Source organism: Symsagittifera roscoffensis, chromosome 1 (genome assembly GCF_963678635.1).
Source record: "Symsagittifera roscoffensis chromosome 1, txSymRosc1.1, whole genome shotgun sequence".
NCBI lineage: Eukaryota > Metazoa > Xenacoelomorpha > Acoela > Convolutidae > Symsagittifera > Symsagittifera roscoffensis.
This window is the reverse complement of record NC_087062.1, coordinates 79,899,206-79,908,950: the sequence shown is the minus strand read 5'-3', so window position 1 is coordinate 79,908,950 and position 9,745 is coordinate 79,899,206. Positions and strand designations below refer to the sequence as shown.

Genomic DNA, 9,745 nt, shown 5'->3' with positions numbered 1-9,745 from the left:
CTTACAAAATTTTGCCTGTGGCGCAAAAAATTTCGGCCAAAACAGGGCCTTTTTATTGCTTTCGGAGAGCTCGCAAAATCAATTTGGTCGACCTAAAAAAAGGCGACAAAATTTCGAAATCTATCAGCCCCCCTCGAGAAAATCTCAGATCCGCCCCCTGGTTAAACTACCAGATTTTGTAATTTATCCGAAAAGTTTACAAAAAAGGGAAGGTTTGAACGCAAACAAACTTTAGAAAAAAAATTAATGAAGACAAGGTAGTTGAAAATCTTGCAAAAACTAATTTGATTAAACTTTTGCAAAAGTTAAGTCCAGAAACTCGCCGCATGAAAGGCAGGTGAAGTGGATCCTTTTTTGGTTTACAATTTTTACTAATTTTAAAACAATTAACAAAATGCACAGTTTGGCCTCGTAATTTTTGATTTTTCTACTACGGCAGCTGTTTGTTCCGATATTCGCACAAAGTGACGGAATAGTTGTGCTCAGGTGATTTTTTTTCTCGACACCAATTTCGATTTTTCACCATTTTTGAACGGAATTGTTTTTATATACACCATTTGAAAGCCAGTGATGTCATGAGCTCAAAATGAAAAAATATACATTCTATCCGTGATCATTTTACGAAATGATATGGTGGTTTGCAAATTAAACTGCTCATAAATCGTTCCAAATTGAAGTGGGAGAGGGGGGGGGGGGAGTTTTTTAAACGAAGTCCGAAAAAAGGTTTGAAAATTTTAAGTTTTTTTTTAAATTTTAAATTTCAAAAATTGTTTTAAAGACCATGATGGGCAGTCGGCACGTTCAGGTCTTCACACTTCACACTGATACGGCAGTCTTATTTGTTTCTATTCTTCGTTTATTCTTACCAGTCAACTTATAAATTCGCATCATAATTGAAGCGTTTTATTCATTGGTGTTTGTTTTTAGCCAAGCAAATATGCCGTAAAAAATTGATCAAAACAAAAGCGAGTACGGCTTATAATCGTTTCTTTTTATCTTATCGATTATGTTTGGGACCTTTTAATGTGCTGTTAGAATGAGTCACGATTCAAGCCTCTCAGAGGAGCAGCTTGTTCTGCTTCCGGGGGTGCCAGATTATTTCAAACAAGATCACATTCTGATCAAATCTCTTGGAAAGCCAAATTTAATAGAGTTACTCGAAACAGTTCAAGCCAAGGGCTACTTTATTCAAACTCAAAAAAGTGGAAATAGAAAAACGTCGAAAAACGAAAAAACTGACAGTGAACCATGTTCTGGCAATGCAGAAAAGGTCAACCAATCAGCAACCGAAACGTCAAACCTTTCAGGCAAAACTTGGGCTCCACTTTTCATTCCAAAAACTCTTCATAAAATTGTCTTGTTCAAAAATGTCGAAAAATTTGACGGCGAAGATTCAGTTCAGAAGATAAGCAAGCCGATATTAGACCAGCTAGAACATATTAGAAACATTGTCGGACTAGAGGACGGTAAGTTTCTAAAAGTCGACATTGTTATTCTTGTCGCCCAAACACTGCGGAAAAAAACTTCTCAAATAAAGCAAAAAATAGCTGAAAAAATTTTACTAGAAACATCGCAAATCCAATTGTACGTTCTGATGACGAATAAAAAAGTGCCTAAATTTAGTACAAATGCAAAAGAAGCAGCAGGTTTATCAGAGGATGATTTCAAAAAATTGATCACGGAGCTTCCCTCGGAGGATGAAAACTGGCAGCTTTCGAAGATATTACAGCAAGATATTTGTACCCAAAAGTTGACTCTTAACATTGGGGAAAAAGAGAGAAAGTTGGTTGATTCGTGGGAGAGTTATATTGCTAAAAGAAAGGAAGATGATGGTTTGATCAGTGTGCCAGATTGGAACCGAGACACCTCTACCAGTCTTTTGCTTTCTGTCACTGCCGAAGGTAAAACTTTATCATTATCCTAAGTAGTATCCAGTGGTGTTCGCAGAAATTTTTTCTGAGGGCTGCGGATGGCCGCTGTTGTTTTTCGAAAAACTTGAAAAATTTGCGGATTTTTTTAAAGTCGATCAATAACCACCCCTTCCCCCCCTCCCCCCTCCCCCCTCTCCCCCTGGCACCGCTGATAACTTAAAAACGGTTGATAACTTAAAAAAGTGTTTTCTCTTTTTTGACACAATGTTACGACATCGATTTTAGATAAATTTCAATGTTTATGAAGGACAAGCGCAAACGAATTGATGGTAGCTAGTATTTGAAATGCAACCTAATGAATTTAAGCCGTGATTTTTCGGCAAGCCTCAAAATAAGCATATATTTTAGAAAAAAACCTTCGGATCTACTTAACAATTACCCCCTTTTAAGAAAGGGGGGGGGGCAATTGTTAAGAAGATTAATATAACGCATTTTCAACCTATCAGATTGCTGCAAAATTAGAAGTCTCAATACAAAGCTCTAAAGCTAATTTACTGCTTTTATTAATAGGGGTGGCAATTCTTAAGTAGGTACCAAAGGGAGGGCAATTGTTTAGTAGATCCAAACCTTCAACTGATCGGCCAAAAATGAGCATCGAAAAATGGTTTGATTGAACTGCGCTTTTTGTTGTAGGTGATTTATTTCACAACGAGAAACACGTGGGAGAAAAGGTGAAATTCTCAGAGAGAGTTCTGTCCAAGTTGGAAAACGCGAGAGGCGTTCTGATATCCGATTTCGACAATCATCACCTCATGAAGCTGCTAAACATTCCTGATTGCTTCAACTTTGACTTCGAAGTCGACTGGATCCTTTGCACAGTCCAGTATCTCGTAGCTTTTCAAATTTCCTTGTCCACTCTTTCCGGAAGCCTGCAGACAACGATAGTCAATAAACTGGAACAGGTTTTGGAGATTACGATTCCAAAATTAAAATTGGCCCTATTTGTTATACTAGATGGGTATAATAACCCCAGCATTTATGAAGAATTTATTCGACAACATTTGAAGACGGTGATTTATATTCCAAATGCGGACCAGAAAGAAATATCGAGCGTTTTGTCAGACCTGAACAGCTGCTTTTTCAAAGATAAAGTCCCTGAATGCATGAAGAAGTTCAAGAGAATGTTTGACGCTGCGATGAAAAATGGTTACATGTCGTACGTTCAATTGTTAATTCATCCAGAGTTCAATAAAACGCCGGTTTTGTTCTCCTTGAAGCAAGACATGACTTTGGAACTTTTGGACTTGACCGTTTTTGACCTTTTCTGTTGTAACAGAAAGGTAGCCTCGGAAAAGTTTCCGAATTTGGAAATGATTGCCTCTCTATTTTGTATTAGCTGTATTATGATTGATGAAACCTGTCTAAAAACCGAACCCGTTGATATAGAAGAAAGACTGAGACAATACAAACCGCCACAGAATGAAAAGAAAAAACTTGACGCCGTGAAACCTAAATATGAGTTGAACCAAATTCTCAGTTTGCAACAGTGCAATGTACTGAATTCGACAGAAAAGTTCATCGGCTTAATAGGCGAACCGGGATCGGGAAAGACCTCAGTGATGCTGGAGAAAGTGCTGTTCGAATGCCGAGACGACTCGACGGAACTGGTTTTCTTCGTGATTCCGGAGTGCAAACATCCGTTTCGCAAATATGTCGAAAATTTCTTAGATGACAATATGGATGAAAATCATAGAAAGAAAGTGAAAATAGTCCTTGTTGACGAGTATAATGCAGACAGCTTGGAGTCAGAAATTATGCAAAGTCATTCGTAAGAGTATTTTTGAGCTTTTTATCCAAAACAATAATGATGTCAGTTTTCAATTTTTTTTCTGAAAAAAGCAATATTTTATTAAACTCAGCAACAACTCTTTGAGATAAAAAAAACCTTTTGAGAGGCTTGAAACTTGCATTTTTTGCGATCTTTGTTAAAATTAGAGCTGTAATATAAGAAGTACTTAGAATAAAATTCATCATTTTCAATTCTTGTTTAAAGATGGAGGTCTTATTTTTAGCCTGACTTGTGAACACCTGAAAAAGTCGGTCATTCTGATTGAAGAGTTGCACGCAGGTTTCGACATAACGGATCACGGGGAGTACTTCATAAATCGGAGAAATCTGTGCAATGTCATTCTACGATGCAAGCAGTGCATCATTGCATACGTATCTGTCGGAAACCACGACCGATTCCAGTCTCCTCTTAGTCGATTTCTCGTTCAACATTTCAGGGATCTTCTTCACACTTTCCCTTTGGTGTACCTTATCAGAAATTTCATACACTTGAATTAAGATCATTTATCCACGAGGGATAGGACCAACATACGAGCTGTACAGCTCATCACGGCGAACCGCTGTTGTGCCCCTGCTTAAGAACTACATGCAATTTTTTTGGTTATTTTTCTCGGCTGGGTAATGTTGCCTCACCCTCAAGAAACCAGCATTCAGACTTGCTCAAAATAGACATTCTTCTGAAAATGTTTCAATGAAAATGATGCTCAAAGATAGTACTTTTTTGAATTTTTTTGGGTAAGCTATTCTGTTATTTTCCAGAAAATTATCAAAGTTAATTTTTATTTTTTTAAAAAAAATTGGAAAGTTTGGTAGTTTTTTTAACAAAAACAAAAAAATATGGCTGCAAAAACTATGTTAAAATTGGTTCTCACTGCATCATAAAAAAAATCAAATCTGGCCGAGATTTAAGATCAATATCGAAACTGTAGATACATTGGCTCTTTTTCCTCCCCCCCCCCCCCCCACCTCACATAACCGTAACGAGGGGTTTTACAAGGTTAAATATGTGAAGACCAAATATGTATGTCATAGCTAATTAGTCCGCATGCCAAGTTGTGTAACAATCGGACAAAGAGAACAGAGAAATTTTACTATGGTGAAAATTCGCTGGTGGGGAAAAGGAAAAAGCCGATACATTTCCTCGAATTTTGAGAAATGTTTTATTTTTCTTGTCATTTATTTCCAACGGGGTGGATTGTAAAGTAGATCCCATTTTAGTCTCACAAACCTGACAGTTCTCTTCAGGAGTGCTCATCACATAAGTCGCTTTTCCAGCAAATTCATCCACGCCACCAAACCCATCACTCCTGCCTCAGCCAGGGTTCTAGGCTGTGTCCCGTCCTCCCAACATTCTTTCATAGTCGACTATTTCCCAGAAACATCCGAAACTTTCAAAGTTAACACCGACTCCAAGTACAATACTAGTCGTCTAATCACTGTTCTAACCGATAAAACGACTCAACTTGACTCAAGATTGATCAGAAACTTGGACAATGAGCCCGTAGCTCATAAAAACGGTTATTTTTTTGTGGTCGACCCGGTTGAAAACAAATACAAACTTCCATTTACGGGCATTGAAACGTGGTCGGTGGTCGTTATTATAGACATGGCGCATGAAAAGACGGACTTAGTGGCCGTGCAATCAGCAATGCATTTAGCTGTGACCAGAGCTCAGTATGAGGTTGTTATTCTGGCCAATGAGTTCCTAAGGGATAGTCTTCAAGGCTTCTTTGAATCCACAACGTTAGACTATACCGAAACAATGGAATTCATTAAGAAAGATCAGCACTTCTCTAAAAAGCAATTGGAACAAATAGCGTCGGATGAAAAGGAAATGAAGCATAGGATAAATACTGTCTTCAACATCGGAACATTCGATCGACTTAAATCCTTTCTGGAGCAGTTTCCAGTCGAAAGCAAATCAAAATTTGTTCTACCAATTTTGAAAGCATTTTGTCTCAACAAAAGTATGAACAAAGACGAGTTGGGAGAGTTCGTGAAAACATTGGGCGAAAAATTTGGTGAAGAAATCAAAGAGTTGCTACTTAGGGCAATATCTGATCAGCCGGGCCTCGCGACGTTTTCCGACCTGCAAGGTAAGACATATATATTTTTGAAAAAATAAGTAATGCCAACGAACACTAATTGATATATAATCATGATAATTAAAATAAATATTATGATTATTAAATTAACGAATCGCAACCAACGAACACTTATTGGTATTTTGCATTAGCTCAAAAACTTAAAAAAGAATCATGCCTTTGATCAAACGGTTCATCAAACTTAGATAATCCACCCATAAAATTGATAATTGACAAAAATAAAACAAAATCCTTGAAAAATACGGTTCGAAATTGAATTGGCTTTTCTGAAAATTGTCATTTCAGAACTACTGGTAGAAAGAAATGTTTTGGCTGATGTATATCAAACGAGTTGATTTAATTAGGTTGCGTAAACTTTATTTTTGCTGAAACCTTTGATATATTATAGAAATTGAGCAGAAATGTTTGACTTACGGCACAATCGACGCATTTGACTGGATACTGGAGTTTGTCGGTGATGAAAATGCAAGAAATTGGGCTCAAAAATCGGGCCAGTGGCTTTTCATATCTTTCATGAACAACAGACAACAAAAAGTTGTTCCATGGGTGTTGGACAAACTTAAGTGCTATGGACTTCTTGGAGATCAAATTGCAACCACTTACCGAGAGCAATTCGGTTACCATTTGAACGGCCACCGAGAATTCGCTGCAGTAACGCTTCTACTTGCTGTTTGTAGCCAAAATGCGAAAACAGAGTATATTAAACTTCTTGCCGATTCCGGTTTTCCAAAAGAAAAACTGCTGTTTACCCTGGACGGAAAGAATGCTCTTCAATGGTGTCAGCATCACAGGAACTCACATAATTCAGAAGCTCTTCTGATTGCAGAGGGTTGGAAAGATATGTTCGCTGATTTTATCTAAATAATAGATTATCTTCTCGTTAGTTTGCAGTTTCTTCAAAGAATTGATGGGGCTTTAAATTGTTGGGTCGCTTTAAATTGCTGGGTCATCAAAAACCTAAATTTCATAATTTCATTGAGTTCTCTGAATTTTCATTTTTTTTTCATTCTTCGCAGGAAGGGGAGTCTCATAGTGATTAAATTAGTTCACAGTCCATTTTAGTTCTATTTTCTTTATTCCAACTGCATTCAATCTATCTGTCTGGCGCTAATTGGTATTTAACCTTCGAGGTGTCCACCTTTGGTTGACCTCTATTTAATTCACTCCGACTAACCTTGTGATTTGCAGTTTACATCTCTCCTTCTGAAATTTACACTTTCGAAATTTTTTTCTTGACATGGCGCAGCCAACAGGCCAAAGTGGGGGTGGGGGAGAACTCACTGGGGATTACGTCGTTCTGGCCCCCTAAGTTCGCGGAGCCACCAATGCTAAATGAGTTTTGGTTTAATCGGTTTTAATGGGGAATGGTGGCTAAACATGATATTAACCCAAAAAAATTCTACTATGCAGCTACGCTAACAACGGCTCAAGTTGCGGCCTTACATGAGGAGGTGCATGGGGAAAATTAATTGGAGGTGGAGCAGACGCTAATGTCGAATTTATGTACCTGTGTGAGAAACGACAGGATGAATTCCACAGGCGAAAACCACATTTGGACTTGACTTCGACCCGTTATGCTAGGGTCATTAATTCTATGGAAACGGAGTTAAAGAAAGAACGCAACGTGGCGTATGAAACTTTCCAGCTGTTAGCAAGGAAACAGCATATCGGGGAATCATTGGAGCAGTTCTATTTTGTTCTAAGTTCATTGGCGGCACGCTGCAATTTAGGAGCTTTGGAGAACAGAATCCTACGAGAAGTACTCAGTGTGAACAGGAATAGCAGAGAGGCTCAATACAAATTTTGCCGATCGACAAAAAACCCAAAGGAGGTATACCGTATAGCGCTATCTTACGAGCACAGACACAAGTACGTGAAAACGTACGTATCAACGAACGACATTGAAGAGCATTACTGGTGGAGGAGCATTTTAGATCAAAACGGAACCGGGAAAGGGCAATCCGGGGCGGCTATAGGAACAGTAGACAACGCGGACGTGGACCGTAACGAGGACCATCGGAAATCCGAGGAGGAGTGCAACAAGGTAACAAAAAAATGCTAAAATTGCGACCAGGCCATTTTTACCACAGAGCACATGACAAGATGCCCTGCGAGAAGCGCGACCTGCAGCTTCTGCCGAAAGACAGTTCATTACAAAAAAAACGTGTAGGCGAAAATTTAGCAATCGAGGTCAGCTGGCAGTGGGACTAAATCAAGGCCAAGAGGATCTGGGCATGAGCTAACCCGGAGACACAGAGGATATGCACTCGCAACACGAAAGTTCCGTCGGTTGGGTCAACATGCCGGAGGAGAGACACCGATCGCTGGATTTAGACTGTTGGGGTGACTATGTTGTCATGACCATTCAAGGGAAACCGAAATAAAAGTTGCGGGCGAAAAGCTGACAATAAATAGTTAATGGCGAACAGATGAGCGTTTGGATAGACAGCGGAACGCCGATCTCAATTTTTACCATCGGAGAACTAAGGAACATACTGGGCACCGCAGGAGTGAAAGTGAACGAGCTAAAGCCAGAAGATAACGAATTCAGGGATTACGGGAACAATCCACTACACCTACTAAGGACTGACAGTCCTCCTGAAAGCAAACGAATGGGCCGTCGAAGCAAAGATCAAGGTGCTAGGAGGCAGCAGACCATCTATTGTTGGAAGGGACTTGATGTCTAGCCTTGGGTTGCAGCTGATCCAAAAGACACCGGGGGAGAATGTGATGTCCATCCAGGGAGAACAAGATGGTGCAGAGACGTCCAACGCAGAGGCACCACTAGATCAATGGCAACTCTACTTCAGTAAGCAATTTAACAATCTTTTTTGCCTAGTCGGTAAAATTAGAAACTACAAAGTATAAGTTGCAAACATAGTCGAACAACGGTTTTTTGACATACACCGTAATACAAGAAAAGTCTGCGACGCGAGTCATAACGGGCTCAGCGCTTTCATCGAGCAAACAGGCTCCGACGAATCCTTCGCATGTCGCTACTTAAACGACGCTGAAAAAATGTACTCGACGAATGAACTAGGGGCCGAATTTTTCCGAAACTATTTTTTGGGAGGACATTTTTGATTGTTACAGATCATAAAGCCTTAGTCTCACTGCTAAACAGGGAACAATTAAAAGAATAAAACTATGTTCAAACAATTAACACGGTGGTTAATTCGTTATATCTTTTTATTTTCGGATTTGCGAGTAAAAAATAAACCCGAAGCGAAGATCGGTCTCGCAGATTTTTTTTAAGACATCCAAGCTCAGAAGTTGATTCTGTCAGCACACATAATAGTATGTTTACGGTCGCAAAAATCAATTCAATTCGAGGCGCCCTTTCAAAAGTTATATAACTCCAAAAAAAATTTGAGTCGCACAGGCCAATGAAAAGCGAGTATGCATTATATCGAGCAGAGAACGATTGATAGAGGGCAAAATTACATGCCATGGAGAATGTACCAATGACAGTCAAAAGTCCAGCAATTTGCGTATCCGGAAAATCAACTGATACATATGCAAATTCAGTTGGGGCAAAAACAAATTCGAGGAAAAACACTAAAAATTCAGAAATAGAATATATAGCGGCGACAAAATTGAAGAAATTAAACAGAATATGCAAGCATTTAAAACAGAATTCAGGAGTACTAAAAGCAATACAACGCAAGATGGATCCTTTTGGATTGACGATAAGTTAGTAAAACCAAACTCCTGCACGCGGCGGTAAACAACAAACTACGCTAATACCGTCATGGGAAGTCTAATATGTACGAAGCGGCCAAGGACAATTGGTATTCCTTCATATGTCGAGTCTAGCGTCAATAGCGGAAAACTGCCGAGAATGCTCAATGGCCCGTAAGGAATTAAAAAAACATGTGCCGAGAAGAACATGTAGGGGAAAACCTGACCCAAAGAACCAAA

At 39.1% G+C, this 9,745-nt stretch overlaps 1 protein-coding gene across 2 annotated transcripts in view; it reads left to right on the top strand.

The window, feature by feature from the left end:
• Nucleotides 1-7,052, top strand: part of LOC134850620 (uncharacterized) — an 8,432-nt gene extending 1,380 nt beyond the window's left edge. The window contains exons 2-6 of one of the 2 annotated variants that reach the window (XM_063866610.1): nucleotides 928-1,901; nucleotides 2,565-3,699; nucleotides 3,944-4,183; nucleotides 4,938-5,815; nucleotides 6,213-7,052. In XM_063866610.1, coding sequence (XP_063722680.1) covers nucleotides 1,037-1,901; nucleotides 2,565-3,699; nucleotides 3,944-4,183; nucleotides 4,938-5,815; nucleotides 6,213-6,685 — 3,591 coding nt within the window. In that variant the 5' untranslated portion in view covers nucleotides 928-1,036 and the 3' untranslated portion in view covers nucleotides 6,686-7,052. Of the gene's footprint in view, nucleotides 1-778; nucleotides 1,902-2,564; nucleotides 3,700-3,943; nucleotides 4,184-4,937; nucleotides 5,816-6,212 lie in introns of both variants that reach the window. The other variant, XM_063866609.1, reaches the window with a different exon arrangement.
• Nucleotides 7,053-9,745: the final 2,693 nt, after the last annotated feature.